We start from the raw sequence: 16,085 nt of genomic DNA, 5'->3' as shown, positions 1-16,085 counted from the left end.
TTCCCTCTTATCAATCTAGACACAATACCCCATAATGACAAAGAAAAAGGTTTTTTAAAATTTGTTTTGCACATTTATAAAAAAAAAAATATATATAATTTAATATCACATTTACGTAAGTATTCAGACCCTTTACTTAGTACTTTGTTGAAGCACCTTTGCAGCGATTACAGCTTTAGGTCTTCTTGGGCACACCTGTATTTAGGGAGTTTCTCCCATTGTTCTCGGCAGATCCTCTCATGCTCTGTCAGGTTGGATGGGGAGCGTCGCTCCACAGCTATTTTCAGGTCCCTCCAGAGATGTTCGCTTGGGTTCTAGTCCGGGATCTGGCTTGGCTACTCAAGGAAATTCAGAGACTTGTCCTGAAGCCACTCCTGCGTTGTCTTGGATGTGTGCTTAGTGTCCTTGTCCTTTTGGACGGTGAACCTAAGCCCCAGTCTGAGGTCCTCAGCGCTCTGGAGCAGGTTTTCATCAAGGATCTCTCTGTACTTTGCTCCGTTCATCTTTCCTTCGATCCTGACTAGTCTCCCAGTCCGTGCCACTGAAAAACATCCCCCCAGCATGATGTTGCCACCATCATGCTTCACCGTAGGGATGGTGCCAGGTTTCCTCCAGACGTGACGCTTGACATTCAGGCCAAATAGTTCAATCTTGCTTTCATCAGACCAGAGAATTTGGTTTCTCATGGTCTGAGATTCCTTTATGTGCCTTTTGGCAAACGCCAAGCAGGATGTCATGTGCCTTTTACTGAGGAGTGGCTTCCATCTGGCCACTCTACCATAAAGGCCTGATCGGTGGAGTGCTGCAGGGATGGTTGTCCTGGATGTTTCTCCCATCTCCACAGAGGAACTCTGGAGCTATGTCAGAGTGACCATTGGGTTCTTGGTCACCTCCCTGACCAAGGCCCTTCTCTACCAATTGCTCATTTTGGCCAGGCAGCCAGCCCTAGGAAGAGTTTTGGTGCTTCCAAACTTCTTTCATTTAGGAATGATGGAGGCTACTGTGTTCTTGGGGACCTTCAATGCGGCAGAAATGTTTTGGTACCCTTCTATTGATCTGTGTCTCGGAGTTCTAGGGCCAATTCCTTCGACCTCATGGCTTGGTTTTCGTTCTGACATGCACTGTCAACTGTGGGACCTTATATAGACAGGTGTGTGCCTTTCCAAATCATGTCCAATCAATTGAATTTACCTCCAGTGGACTCAAATCAAATCCACTGGTGGTAATCTCAAGGATGATCAATGGAAACAGGATGCACCTGAGCTCAATTTCGAAATTCATAGCAAAGGGTCTGAATGTTTACGCAAATAAGGTATTTCTGTTTTTAATTTTGTATATATTTGAAAAACATATTAAAACCTGTTTTTGCTTTTTCATTATGGGGTATTGCGTGTAGATTGATGAGGACATTAAAAAAATATATTTTACAATAAGGCTGTATCGTAACAACATTTGGAAAAAGTCAAGGGGTCTGAATACGTTCCGAATGCACTGTATATATTTCCACACCATGAAGTTGGAATAATACTGTGAACATGATAATGCCCTCTCAGTGTAAGAGCTGTTTGAAAATGTCAGCCTGTTTTGGTGCATGGAGTTTTGGCCTGCCTGCAGTAAAATTAGTTAAAGACCAATAAGAAATTAGTTCCAAACCTCTCTGGCAATAACAGCTATTTTCCCCTTTCCCTCTCAGACCATGCGCAGACAGTTGTAGGAAATTATTGCTTGAGAAATTGCTCTTTGCTGAGAAGCTATTTTTGTTTATTTTTGACCATTTCAATTGAAAACAATCACAGTAAAGTACTTAATTTTTTACCCAGAAATGATTTGTTATCGTAAATGAAACGGCTGCATTGGACCTTTAAACTGATATGCTACTGTTAATGAGATGTACTTTAGCATTCGTAGGGACATCCCTTAATCAGATGCTGATCAGGCTTCCACATTTGCAAAATATTATGTGATTCAGTATTTTGTACAGTCAGCAAGTAATATTCGATGGTATGCATAACACATTAAGTTTATTGCTCCCGTCTCTAAACCAAGGAGATGTAATACAGTCATGACACTTTTAGTCGTATTTTCATCTGGGCTCAACAAACACTTCTCCATTTGCACCGGAATATGTGGAATGATTTAATGGGGAGAGATTGCGTAGCCGAGACCGGTGAGAATTTTGCTGGATTGATACATTGACGTGAATTTCAGATGCATCGCCCTAATGGTATTTATCTGGCTGCCTGGAGAGAATTCAGTTCAGCGCGAAGGCAAGGCAAGGCAGCAGGGATGATGTGAGTGCACGAAGACAAATCGCTAACTGCCATTTCAACCACATTGCATATTTGCCGTCCATTTTACATTGGAAAGCATGTTTATTTTGTGTCATAATACGAATATGTATAGCCAAAATCAACATCTAGAATCGAGGTGATGAAGGCTGGCACATTTCCATCGCTATTCTTCAAGGAATGAAAACGCTCCAAGATGGTCCGCATCGCAAACGCTCTGGGTCTGGTCATATTGATGGTTGCTCTTCTCATTTTATCCTTAATAAGTTATGTGTCCATTAGAAAGGACAGCATCTTCTCTTCCACAAAAAATGACAATATGGGAGGACCACGGATAATGTTCCACGCAGGATTTCGGTGAGTAAGCTAAACCAAGATTTGGAAGCTCATCATTTTTTATGTTGATATGACGCATGTAAAAATCCTGAAATGGTCTGATAATATGTGATTTATTTCATTCTGACAAGGCGCACGCGGTACATTGCGGTACATTTTTTTCCAACGTAATCTTTATGATTGATTATGTCTACATTGTTCTGTATGCTATGGCATTATATGGCCAACTGTATTAGAGGAATCAGGGCCTGAATAAATAATCAAAATAAATAATAATTCCTCTGCAAGCGGAAGTAGCCTAACTCTAATGCAAACCCCTGCCTCAATTAATTAGCCTTACATTAGATGTTTAATGACATTTCAACTGTAGAATCATCGACAGTAGGTTTTTGCCCCCCCCAATATACTACAATATATATGGTATATATATATATATATATATATATATATATATATATATATATATATATATATATATATATATATATATATTGTTATGTGGTTATTGTGACGCGCCAGGCTATGTTTCCATGTTCCGTGCTTTTGCACGTATGTTCATTTGGTACATTAGCTTTGGTGAGTGTTTTTTCGCGCGTTGCACTTTTGCCTTTTTGCAGGAGGTTTTGACGCAGTTTGCGTCCGTCTGTTTGTTCACTCCAGCCTGAAAAAAAGTGTGCGCCTGTTCACAAAACTCTGCTCTCCTGCATCTGATTTCGCCACCAGTATACACACCCTTGACAGTCCAAGGTGCTGCTAGATGTTATTGTGCCTATACTGTTACAAGTCCACACATGAATGCATGCTATGAGTTGGCTTGGACATGCTGACAATATGAATAGCTCTTTACTAAGGAAAACCCTTTTCTTCTCAGGTCACAGTTTGCCATGAATTTCCTGGACCCATCCTTCATCCCGTTAACCAATGCTCTGAACGAGGAGCTGCAAGGGAAACCCTCCAAATGGAAATTCAATAGGACAGCTTTTTATCAGCAAAGGTATTATTATTATTATTATTATTATTCGGTTTAAACAGAATACTGTTTATGTGTTTAGTAGAACATTTCAGTTTATTTGTCGTTTGCAGTTGGCTACATTGCAACATTGCATTTAGTTGAAACAGCAGCTGTGAGCTGATATTTTGATCTGTTTACAACTTTTCAGGAAAGAGATCTTCCATTACATTGATGTGGCCAACAACTTCTCCCTCACCAAGAATGGTGTGCGCGTCGGCCAGCTGATGCACTTTGACTACTCCAGTCACAAGTATGTCTTCTCTATAAGCAACAACCTGAAGTCACTGCTTCCTGATGCTTCACCCATCCAGAACAAGCACTACAACGTGTGTGCCGTGGTGGGTAACAGTGGGATCCTGACAGGCAGTCACTGTGGGCCAGAGATCGACAGTGCCGACTTTATCTTCCGCTGCAACTTCGCCCCTACCGACTCCTACTACAAGGATGTGGGCCGGAAGACCAACCTCACCACCTTTAACCCCAGCATCCTGGAGAGGTACTACAACAACCTTTTGACCATCCAGGACCGCAACAACTTCTTCCTCAACCTGAAGAAGCTGGAGGGGGCCATTTTGTGGATCCCTGCATTTTTCCTCCACACCTCGGCCACCGTCACACGGACCCTGGTGGACTTCTTTGTTGAGCACAAGGGGCAGCTGAAAATCGAGCTGGCCTGGCCTGGAAACATCATGCAGGATGTCAACAAGTGAGTATGGAGAGACTGAGTTTATTGTGCCAGAGTTCTGGGAATCAGAACTGTCATTGGTGGTTTTGTTCTCACTTTCAGACACCATTGTTCCTACATACTGTACACACAAAAATGACCCAACTGCTGGGTTGTAGGCATTGGGTCACTTAGGTTGTTTTCTTTTAAAAGAGCAAGGTTGGGTTTTAATGCTGGGTTATTGATGCTGGGTTATTGAAATAGACTGCAGGCGTGGCTTAGTAGGGGTGTGGCTTTCAGATAGCCACCTGTGAAAGTAAATGTTATTCCTGTTAATCTGTTCTGTTATATTATTACTGCATGTTAAGGTTGAACACTGGCAGTTTGAAGTTTTTATGAGGCTCACAGAAGGCTTACAGAGGTTTTATGTTCCTTAAAGAGCACTTTGCCAAGACCGCCTGGTGGGATGGAGTTTTGGCCTGCCTGGTCACATCACCAGGCAGGAAATTAGTTAATAGACCAATAAGAAAGAGAGTCACAAACCTTTCGGCCAATAACAGCTAGTTTTGTGTAGAGGTCGACCGATTAATTGGAATGGCCGATTAATTAGGGCCGATTTCAAGTTTTCATAACAATCGGAAATCTGTATTTTTGGGCGCCGATTTGCCGATTTTTGTATTACATTTTTTATATACCTTTATTTAACTAGGCAAGTCAGTTAAGAACACATTCTTATTTTCAATGACGGCCTAGGAACGGTGGGTTAACTGCCTTGTTCAGAGGCAGAACAACAGCTTTTCACCTTGTCAGCTCGGGGGATCCAATCTTGCAACCTTACAGTTAACTAGTCCAACGCAATAATGACCTGCCTCTCTCTCGTTGCACTCCACAAGGAGACTGCCTGTTACGCGAATGCAGTAAGCCAAGGTAAGTTGCTAGCTAGCATTAAACTTATCTTATAAAAAACAATCAATCATAATCACTAGTTAACTACACATGGTTGATGATATTACTAGATATTATCTAGCGTGTCCTGCGTTGCATATAATCTGACTGAGCGGTGGTAGACAGAACCAGCTGCGTAAATGTAACAGTATAGACTTTACGTCCGTCCCCTCGCCCCGACCTGGGCGCGAACCAGGGACGCTCTGCACACATCAACAGTCACCCTCGAAGCATCGTTACCCATCGCTCCACAAAAGCTGCGTCCCTTGCAGAGCAAGGGGAACCACTACTTCAAGGTCTCAGAGCAAGTGACGTCACCGATTGAAACGCCATTGGCGCGCACCACCGCTAACTAGCCATTTCACATCGGCTCCATAAACATTAATTCAAACAGCACTTTTGTGCGTTTTGCCAGCAGCTCTTCGTTGTGCGTCAAGCATTGCGCTGTTTATGACTTCAAGCCTATCAACTCCCGAGATGAGGCTCGTGTAACCAAAGTGAAATGGCTAGCTAGTTAGCGCACGCTAATTATTGTTGTGTTGCTGGTTCGAGCCCAGAGAGGAGCGAGGAGAGGGACGGAAGCTATACTGTTACACTGGCAATACTAAAGTGCCTATAAGAACATCCTATAGTCAAAGTTTAATGAAATACAAATGGTATAGAGGGCAATAGTCCTATAATTCCAATAATAACTACAGCCTAAAACTTCTTACCTGGGAATATTGAAGACTCATGTTAAAAGGAACCACCAGCTTTCATATGTTCTCATGTTCTGAGGAAGGAACTGAAACGTTAGCTTTCTTACATAGCACATATTGCACTTTTACTTTCTTCTCCAACACTTTGTTTTTGCATTATTTAAACCAAATTGAACATGTTTCATTATTTACTTGAGGCTAAATTGATTTTATTGATGTATTATATTAAGTTAAAATAAGTGGTCATTCATTATTGTTGTAATTGTCATTATTACAAATAAATAAATAAAAAATTGTCCGATTAATCGGTATAGGCTTTTTTGGTCCCCCAATAATCGGTATCGGTGTTGAAAAAATATAAACGGTTGACCTCTAGTTTTGTGTTTTACGCTCCCAACTCAGACCACTCCCAGACAGTCCTAGCACAATTCTTGCTAGAGTCTTTGCTAGGAAGCTTTTATTTGTATTTTATTTTTTATTGAAAACAATCACAGTAAGGTACTTAACTGACACCTAGAAATGATTAGATATTGAGATAAAAATGTCTGAATGGGACCTTTAAAGCTGGAGTCCTTCATGGTGAAACAGCCACATTCGTTTGTGATATTACAACAGCAAATAAGTTTTTTTTTATTGGATGCGAGATAGAAGAGCACAATATGATTTTTTATCATGCTGTGCAACACTCCTCCAATCTAAAAATGTAAATAAACAAAACATTGGTGGTGGGGTGGCCACTGGCGCTGTTTCCCACTACTGCGGATTCCATCTTGAAGAACCTATGTAAGTTCCAGTGTTGAGATAGCTACCACTTTATTACAATATGTATATAATAATGTTAATATCCAAAAATATTTAAGGAACATTTAAAATTACACTCTACAATCTTAACATGTAATACAATAGAACTGTAACGACGTTCGTCTGTAGGAGGAGAAGCGGACCAAAAAGCAGCGTGGTGGTTATTCATGTTCTTTAATGGAAAACTGAACGATACATGAAATAACTCAAATCTACAAAACAACAAACGGAACGTGAAAACCTATACAGCCTATCCTGTGACAACACAGTGACAGGAACAATCACCCACCGACACACAGTGAAACCCAGGCTACCTAAGTATGATTCTCAATCAGAGACAACTAATGACACCTGCCTCTGATTGAGAACCATACTAGGCCGAAAACATAGAAATGCCCCAAAACATAGAAAAACAAACATAGACTGCCCACCCAACTCACGCCCTGACCATACTAAATAAATACAAAACAACAGAAATAGAGGTCAGAACGTGACAAGAACAGAACAAATGAACAGGCATGACATTTACTCTCATGGGTGACCAAAAATAACTATCTGAAAGCTACACCCTTAATAAGCCATACCTTCTGAAAAGAATAAGGATTACATAAAAAAAAAAGACCTGCTGCTGGGTCAACCCATCATGAAAGTGAATAAAACCCAACTGATGGTTAAATTAACCCATGTTTGGGTAATCCTAACATCCCAACATGTTGGGTTATTCACGCAAACCAACTGGCTGGGTCAAAATAACCCACCGTGGGTTCTGTCCAATATTTACCCAGTGCTGAGTTAACCAAAAAAACAAATTAGGTTATTTTTAAGAGTCTATCTAAGTAACATAATAAAAAACTCAATCAAAATCTTGTCAGTTTAAGCTAGACATATCCGGAAAGTGGCCGAGCTACAGCTGTGTTTGTCAGCCCATGAGACATACCGAATATCGATCTTTTCATGAAAACATCTGTAGCGTCCAAACAGTTTGGCTTACAAAACTAATAGGACCCCACTATGGAAAGGGGGGACTTTCTGTTTTGCTCTATGACACACACAAGTGTCATGGGAATTGTCTGAAGGTAACACGAATGGAAGTATGGAGGTAGTTGTGTGCCAAAAAAAAGCTAAAATATTTCTTAAGCTTTCTTATATCGCTTAGATATAGGACAGACACTTCAAAACTTTATTCCGTATGATTTTTTCTGACTGTCTTTTTTGCCATCTGTCGAACACTTCATTGTCCAAAAAGTGTTTACTTTTCCCCCATAGATATTGGAAGACCAAGAACCTGTCCCCGAAGCGACTCAGCACTGGTATCCTCATGTACACTCTGGCCTCGGCCATGTGTGAGGAGATCCATCTGTATGGCTTCTGGCCCTTCGGCTGGGATCCCAACACAGGCAAGGAGCTGCCCTACCACTACTACGACAAGAAAGGAACCAAGTTCACCACCAAGTGGCAGGAGACCCACCAGCTGCCCAGTGAGTTTAAGCTGCTTTACAAGATGCATGGAGAAGGTGTGACCAAGCTGAGCCTTTCACACTGTTCTTAGACATTCCAGCCTTGGTGACAGTGCGTCAAGAAATTAATTTGGTGGAGCTCCAACACAGCAGCTGACCTTGCGCTCACGTAACATATTTTGCGACTCGAAGCAGACAATGCATGATTTAGTAGTAAGATGTATTACTCTTTCACTCCAGAAACACACCATCATACCACCACTGCATCTTGCCTTTCAGCTTCGTCATAGGGTATGTAATTCACACTTTAGGTTGCGAGGAACATGGCACAGTATTTCAAATGTTGATTACTGGTTGATGTCATTATGATGCTTAATATATTATGTCACACTATCATAGTACTTATCATACAATATTTCACATCACATTATTTGCATTGCTATCATAATTATTGGGATAAATAGATCAATACAACACACGTACATTTTATGAAAAATAATCACTATTTCCAAACGAAAGTTTTTTCCAGAATGTAGGGGTGAGGTGGGGGGCATAATTATTATTAGGCTATAGCCTTATTTCAAAGGGATTTGATTGTTCTTTTGATATCACTGCTTAGTCTCAGGGAAGGATTTAAGAGAAGGAATGTTTTTTTGTTTTTTTTATCAGATGCAAATGCTCCCACTGAGGTGCAAGCAGAGACACTGTCTATTTTCCATCCCTTTTTAGCATACAGTGAAGTACCACAGGTGCCAGCAGACAGCCAATGGGCCCAGCCAGCACACTGCACTGCTAACTACTGTTGCAGTGAGATTTGTTTACAATGCCCCTTAATGTATATAATTGCTGCCCTATTTAGATAAAGATACTGTAGCGATAGCCACAGTCCCACTGTTTTACTGAGATTCTGGTGATCGCTCTGGTAATATTTAAATTTGCGAATGAATAATCTACATTCCAACACCAAGCCATAGACTGAGCTTAGTTACAGTACACTTTAAAGGATATATATTGTTGTTATCATCCCGCTTTAAGAATTGTTCTTGAGGAATTGAGCAAAACATTCAGAAAAAGTGTCAGAATTCTGTTTTTAGTTTCATACGACTTCAACTCTTATCTATTTTCAAAATACCATTGAACACCATGGTGCTAAAGGGAGAAGGAATTTCATCAACCAGTCTTTACGTTGTGGGGTGCATACCGTAACAGCATTTTTTTGTTTTAGTCAAACACTGAACACAGAACTCATGTTATGACCCATGTATCAACACAGGGTCTTCACCACATCCACGGTGTGTAGAAAACTTTAAGAACGCTTTCCTAATATTGTCTCAAGTCTTTCTTTAACCTGTCCCCCCCCCCCCTTCCTCTACACTGATCTGATTGAAGTGGATTTAACAAGTGAAATCCATAAAGGATCATAGCTTTCACCTGTTCAGTCTATGTCATGGAAAGAGAAGGTATTCATAATGGTTTGTACACTCGGTGTATACATTACTTTGACCTTACTTTGACCTTTGAGACATCATCCAGAGAAATTAAGTTTTGTTGAATAATTGTAGCACCTTGTACAAAGAGCATGATACACTATTGAATGACACTGCATGTAAGAAACAAACAAATTATTTGTGCTGATATTCTAATTTAAACAGCACCAGAAACATTGTATGAAAGCTGTTTTAAGGCAGAAATTCCTATCAAACCACTGGGACCAAAATTATTTGTTTTACCTTTCTGACAATTAAAGAACTAATGTAACTTTATTTTTATATCTCTAGATTATATTTACTCTCCTCAACAAAGTGTTACATGAAACATATACTGTATCAAGTCAAGCTCCACTATGTTAGAGGATTGGGTATGGATTGGTACTGTAGCTTTCAGGATTTAACCATTGATGTCTGTACATTGACTTTGCTCAAACGGTACCATATGATAGCCACATGATGACTCACAGCACATGCACACATTGGGAAGGAGGTGAGGTTGGTGAAAACACCACAAGTTGGCTGTATTTATTAGACAGAGGGTTTCGTCATAGTGTACATGTCATGCACAAGATATGGGATTGCCCTTATGAGCAGGGGTAGAAAATCTTAGGAATTTACCTTAAAACATTTTTCTTATGAGTTCAGATTTACTATGCTCATGAACCAGATTATGGGTACTTTTAAAAGACAAGTTAGTCAGTATTACATCGACCATGGGTGTCATGCTCACAGAAGTATTTTAGAACAGAGCGGGTTTTTTTCCCATCATAATACTGTCTGTCATTATTATGACACAAATATATGATACAAATGTGCCATTAATTTGTTAGGTAGTAGTTTACTCTTAGTCCATACCCTGGTCGTGTAGATTCGATTTTAGATTAAATTAGATTTATATTTTCACTCATGTTTATTTCTTAAAAGTAAATACACCAAAGAAAGCCCATTAAACAAGAGATACTCATTTATCTGAATGTGATGTGATTTAAAATGTTGGCTTAAGTATGGCAACCAATGTACAACAATATATTTCATTCAATTTATGTTTTTTTATTTGATGTGTTGTCAAATGATTTCCTGACATAGAAAACACTTGGGTAGTTGTGTGGTATATTTGCCTTTTATGTCTTGTCTAATGGGTTCTGTTGTTGAATTATAATGCCTCTATGAATGTCCTCCTTTAAATGCTTCCATGTACTGATCATCTCCAAAGAAAACTACAGTACTACTCACATAAATGAAGAGAATGTATGCTCCCCCACATTTCCTTAGAGCAAAATGTCCAATGTGTGTGCAGACGCGTTTCTGTTCAAAAGGAATGGTACTAACAGAATCCCGGATTGCAAATCACCCCAGTTTGTGCTTGCATGTATTTATTTGATAAGAACAAACTGATAAGTCATCAAAGCAGCCAGCCATTTTCATGTCAAAAGGCAATTATTGGTAAAACCAACATTAATTGTGTTTAAAATGACAGCATTTATTCTTAAGACGTAGGTTTTAATACAATTTCATATTTTTTTCTGTCAGTACTTATGACCTCTAAACATTTTCTATACTTTCTTAAATGTGCATGACAATTATGTTCCAGTAATAACCAAGCTTAAGTACCAAATGTGCTCTTTGTCGTATACAGTAGAACTCATGGATCCTGTAATGCACTTTGCTATCTATGTTTGTAACACAATAATAGATTTTCTCATTCATATATAAGAAATGTAACCATGACTGTGAATGAGTTGTTGCATAATCAGTTTTGGATTATATATTGTCAATTATAAATGTATGTGCCTGCATTTTCCTTCCATCGATGCCTCAATGTGTCAAATAAAAAAGAAACATACTTTTTACATACGACTCTTCTTCAAACACTTTTGATTAGTATTTAACCATTTAGAATCACACAAAGCCTAGTCATATTACAAATATTGGCTTGAGATCTACACATGGTGCTTTCATTTACTGTTTAATCATTTTACAATGTTACAAAACTGGATTGTGTGTTATGTTGCTTGTTTCTGGTCAATAACATACATCACAAGTACAGACTGAAGATAATGCTGACCAGGTTGGGAATAAATAGCCAGGGCAGAAGTTATCAATCCAAAAATAAACACACATTATTACAGAAGAGGATAATACACATCCTTAAAATACTGGATGGGATAATTGAACTTCTCCAATATAATAAAACTCCTATGATGCAATAGTTACACATTTGAATGAATGGTCCTTCATTCTGAATGCAGCCAACCACATGTCCATGAAATGTGGCTGACATCCTAACAGGCACACTTCCTGCTGGTGGAGGTTTCGGCCACTTTGTTAATGACTGCGCTCCCATTGGCAGCCTCTGACACAGGCCCCTCTGTGTTCTGCTCCATGCGCCTCATCACCAGGTCCAGCAGAGTGGTCACTGCCTGGTCTACCTCATCCCCTGTGGCACTACTCGTCTCAAAATAGGGTACACTAGAGAGAAAGGGAGGGACTTATTAACCTGAACACTATACTGATTATAGTGATTATTAATGAATGGATGAAGGCCACAACGTTCAGTTGAATTGTGATTTATTTCTAATAGGGTCATTTTTATTTTAAAGGTCTAATGCAGCCATTTGTAATCTTAATATCAAATCAATTCTGGGTAACAATTAAGTACCTTACTGTGATTGTTTTTAATTTAAATGGTCAGAAATAAGCAAAAATATCTTCTTAGCAAAGATACATTTCTCAGACTGTCTGGGAGTTGTATGAGTGGGGAGGGGGGGAAATTTCACTAGCCGTTATTGGCAGAGAGGTTTGGAACTCTCTTTCTTATTGGTCTATTAACTCAATTTACCACCTGGTGAATTAAAAAGGCAGGCCAAATCTCCATCCCACCTAAACAGGCTGAAATTTCAGCCAGTATTTTCAAACAGCTTTTACACTAAAAGGTCATTATAATAATGTTCACAATTTCACAGTATTATTCTAACCTCAGTGTGGAAATATATATAAAACACAGGAAATCACGTGTTTGATTGCACTGGGCCTTTAAAGATGCTGAAGAGGCTCTATAGAGTGGATGGTAGTAGCTAACTGACTCAAGTACAATAGTACTCCTTCTGTTTGGGGCATTCGCTCTAGATTGGTACGAATGCTTTACAGTTGTGCTAAAACTATGAACTCAAACACCCTCAGTTCATGGAGGTTCGCTGGAGAAGAGAGCCGTGCCAATGGTCAGATCACATTTCGCAGAGGTAGCAGAACTTTGTCCTGAGCAAGCAGGTATCCATCTCACTTACCAATATCTGTCCGCCAGGTCCCTGGCTTGTTTTCCTTGTACATCTCTCAGGTCTTTGAGGTCTGCTTTGGTGCCAACTAAGACTATGTCTGGACTGTCACAATAGGCATTTGCCTGTAGCTGACCTGAACAATCACAACAAGAGGTAATCAAATTCCAGTTATTGATGGATATGTAAGTTAGTATTTGAATCACAAACAGTAACCTACCCTGCTAGATTGAGATAATTTACTATAATGCCAAATACAACGTAAAATACACTATCAATGTGGTACTGTACTTACATGCTCTACTAAATGGATGATTCAAACTGACTATAGGCTGACATTGATCTAAGTGCTTTGGAAGATACGTGTGCTGAGACATACTCATCCAGTTCCTGACATTCAGAAAACTCTGCTGATTGGTCAGATCAAACATAAGAAGGAAGCCCATTGCGTCTCTGAAGAAGGCTGTAGTGAGACTTCTGAACCTGGAATTTATACAATTACAACAATGTTCGAACACTGGTAACGTTATGGATATGGATTATACCATTGAAAATGCTCATCTAACAATGATACAAAATTGCCTTTGAATTTCTAAATACAGTATACTCCTAGAAAAACAGCAAACACCGTGAAATGTGACAGACTTACAGATATCACATGTACTGTCTGCTTGTTGTGGCCTACCTCTCTTGCCCTGCTGTGTCCCAGAGCTGTAGATGCACTTTAAAAGTCTTCTCTGTCGTTCCATTAGAGCCAGTCCCCAAATACGTCTGGAGACACAAGACAGTTGTAGAATAAGTGTCATCTCAAGAGCTGGGACCAAAAGCATGCTCTTTGGCTCTGGAATATGTTTTCAACAAATGTTCTATTTTTTATTGTGAGTTGATCCCCTACTATTCCATCCAACATTCAACATTTGGATTTGTATAACCACATTATCATTGGAAGCTGGTGTGGAGCAAGGATGACTGAACATGAATGATGTGTTTGAAAGGAATGTCATGGGCTGCACACAAGTAAAGCAGCACGACTCACCACTCTCTTTTCCCTGAAGTCTATTCCCACTGTGGTGGTGAACTTGCGGTTGAACTTGTTGTCGGTGTACCTGTAGAGGAAAGTGGTCTTCCCCACTCCAGAGTCCCCTAATGACAAGAGCTTGATCAGGTAGTCGTAATCCCAATCAGTCGTCATTGTGCAGCCTCGTGCCAAACCTGCCCTAAAATATGAAACCAAAGTACTGTAGGCTATTATAGTCATATCTTACTTGCAAATATGACATTGCAGACATTACTGTGAATGGTGGTACATTCACCACACTTACAATTAATACAGCAACAATGAATACAGCGGAATTACTATTACATTGCCAGGAATTCAGAAAATTGAATACAGGTCTCCCAGAAGACATTAATGGCTTGATTCGTGCCCTTAACTAATATACTTTGAAACTGTCATACATATATAGGCTATTGTAATTTCATTGTATAGTACTGTAAATATAGCCAGTATACTACAAAGTGCCCTAAAAGGATTGAACAAAGAGGCAAATATTGGCCTAACACACAGCTGAAATCCCCAGTCAGGGGGTTCATGATCACAGGGGCTTCGTAGACCGTCACAACTCGAGTCATTAAAAGCCGATCAGAGCAGAGCAGGCACATGACTCGACCCAGCTTTCACATGAGCGGTCAAGTGGCTGTCCTGTGTGAGCTGCAGGAAAAAGCTCTAAACATGTGGCTTCTATTCATTGTCTACATACAGTACACTCTCAAATAGTACAGAGACAGAATACAAAGAGGGCAGAAAGACCTTGGGCTCCTGTAGCTCATTCAGTTACACCGGTAACTCTTTATTTGGGTAATAGCACGACAAAGCATCTTGTAGTATGTGTATGACGATCAAGTGGAAGAAAATATCAAAAGGGATGTTGACATTTTCACATCATTACCGTCGCGGACTTCAATTGATCCATTATTGTGTTGGGAACAGTCTAAAAGCACAACCTTGTAGTTTATTTTAAATGTTTTATTTCCAATCATACTTGGAAATGGCCTGTCTCAGATTCCTTAGGCACTGAAAAAGGAATGAGATGCCAATATGAAAACGCTGACTCATTTCCAGTGTGGATTATCAATATGATATTTCTGCTCAGTTGTCTGGTGTCTTTATTGAAAGATGAGAAAAAGTAGGCCTGATTAAATTCTTTCAATGGCCAATGTGTCTGTGATGCCCGAAATATTTAAGACATTGGACAATATTTATTTTGTATGCAGAGAATGTGCAAGTTATCCATAGAACAAACTAATCTGTATGCAGATTCTCTTGGAGATAAATGGCCATTGTGCACATAAGGAACGTCTCAAAATGGGTTTTCAGAAAATGTAGGCCAACTATAATGCCCCCAACAATACAGTGTGACAGACAATACAATGCCTGATGAAATGCCTGGAGATGAGTAAACCAATATGCCACTCAATGATGCTGCTACAAAATGCACGAACTTCACTCTACCAAGATTGGAGAAAAACGACAAATAAATTCAATCTTACCGATTTAGCCAGAGGTACTGCCAACTTCCATTCAGGGAGCTCAACCAGTCCTTGGCAAACACATAGCTATTGCCTGAACCTTTCCCCCTCTCACATGCTATAAGGGAGGAGTTTCCAGCGAAAAAAAATAACCACAGAGTGCGGTGTTCACAGACCTTGTGTTTTCTGGTATTTCTCAGGGGGGAAAAAAGCTCTTTAATAACTGGGTTGCGGCCCTGTCTACAAATAATGTGTTCTTATGTGGATTTCAATGGAACTCAGCAAACTGGGAGCTTTGTAAACACCCCTAAAAGTAATTTCTCCCTCTTATTTCTCTGGAATCTCAACAAGTTGGCTAATACTCTAAACTGAGTTTTTCCCTTTCTAATGCATTAGGACAACATCTTGAGGTGAACTTGTGGGGAGGCATGTGGGGGTAACATGTATTGTGTCACCCACCGTTTGTACATCATTTTTATACCAGGTCTAGACTACATACCAAAAGTCAGTGGACACCTGTTCGTTGAACATCTCGTTCCAAAATCATGGGCATTAATATGGAGTTGGTCCCCCCTTTACTGCTATAACAGCCT

The 16,085-nt window shown here is 39.8% G+C and overlaps 2 protein-coding genes across 3 annotated transcripts; one reads left to right on the top strand and one right to left on the bottom strand.

The window, feature by feature from the left end:
* The first annotated feature begins 1,691 nt into the window (after positions 1-1,691).
* LOC100135853 (alpha-N-acetylneuraminate alpha-2,8-sialyltransferase ST8SIA3) lies at positions 1,692-11,541 on the top strand. The gene is made up of 4 exons (XM_021621130.3): positions 1,692-2,645; positions 3,496-3,618; positions 3,785-4,342; positions 8,011-11,541. The coding sequence occupies exons 1-4, from the start codon at positions 2,485-2,487 to the stop codon at positions 8,291-8,293; spliced, it is 1,125 nt and encodes a 374-aa protein (XP_021476805.1). The 5' UTR covers positions 1,692-2,484; the 3' UTR covers positions 8,294-11,541.
* LOC110535819 (ras-related protein Rab-27B) lies at positions 11,044-15,642 on the bottom strand. Of its 2 annotated transcripts, none has more exons than XM_021621132.3 (6): positions 15,514-15,642; positions 14,000-14,201; positions 13,649-13,734; positions 13,343-13,446; positions 12,976-13,099; positions 11,044-12,160 (listed from the first exon to the last, which is right to left on the bottom strand). In XM_021621132.3, the coding sequence occupies exons 2-6, from the start codon at positions 14,153-14,155 to the stop codon at positions 11,974-11,976; spliced, it is 657 nt and encodes a 218-aa protein (XP_021476807.1). In that variant the 5' UTR covers positions 14,156-14,201; positions 15,514-15,642; the 3' UTR covers positions 11,044-11,973. The 2 variants fall into 2 exon arrangements, with proteins under 2 accessions (XP_021476807.1, XP_021476806.1); XM_021621131.3 differs by having other exon boundaries at positions 14,000-14,180; positions 15,514-15,625.
* Between the last annotated feature and the right edge of the window lie 443 nt (positions 15,643-16,085).

Source organism: Oncorhynchus mykiss, chromosome 11 (genome assembly GCF_057628025.1).
Source record: "Oncorhynchus mykiss isolate SJ-2025 chromosome 11, ASM5762802v1, whole genome shotgun sequence".
In the NCBI taxonomy this organism is placed as follows: domain Eukaryota; kingdom Metazoa; phylum Chordata; class Actinopteri; order Salmoniformes; family Salmonidae; genus Oncorhynchus; species Oncorhynchus mykiss.
The sequence above is the reverse complement of the archived record's forward strand: the minus strand, read 5'-3'. Positions and strand labels throughout refer to the sequence as shown.

What these genes read in the sequence shown, in the direction of transcription:
- LOC100135853 (XM_021621130.3), top strand. Translation starts at nt 2,485, where the DNA reads ATGGTCCGCATCGCAAACGCTCTGGGTCTGGTCATATTGATGGTTGCT. An exon ending in ATGTTCCACGCAGGATTTCG is followed by an intron (nt 2,646 to 3,495) that starts GTGAGTAAGCTA and finishes TTTTCTTCTCAG; the next exon opens with GTCACAGTTTGCCATGAATT. An exon ending in ACAGCTTTTTATCAGCAAAG is followed by an intron (nt 3,619 to 3,784) that starts GTATTATTATTA and finishes ACAACTTTTCAG; the next exon opens with GAAAGAGATCTTCCATTACA.
- LOC110535819 (XM_021621132.3), bottom strand. Translation starts at nt 14,155, where the DNA reads ATGACGACTGATTGGGATTACGACTACCTGATCAAGCTCTTGTCATTA. An exon ending in GACACAGCAGGGCAAGAGAG is followed by an intron (nt 13,447 to 13,648) that starts GTAGGCCACAAC and finishes TATAAATTCCAG; the next exon opens with GTTCAGAAGTCTCACTACAG. An exon ending in GAATGTCAGGAACTGGATGA is followed by an intron (nt 13,100 to 13,342) that starts GTATGTCTCAGC and finishes GTGATTGTTCAG; the next exon opens with GTCAGCTACAGGCAAATGCC.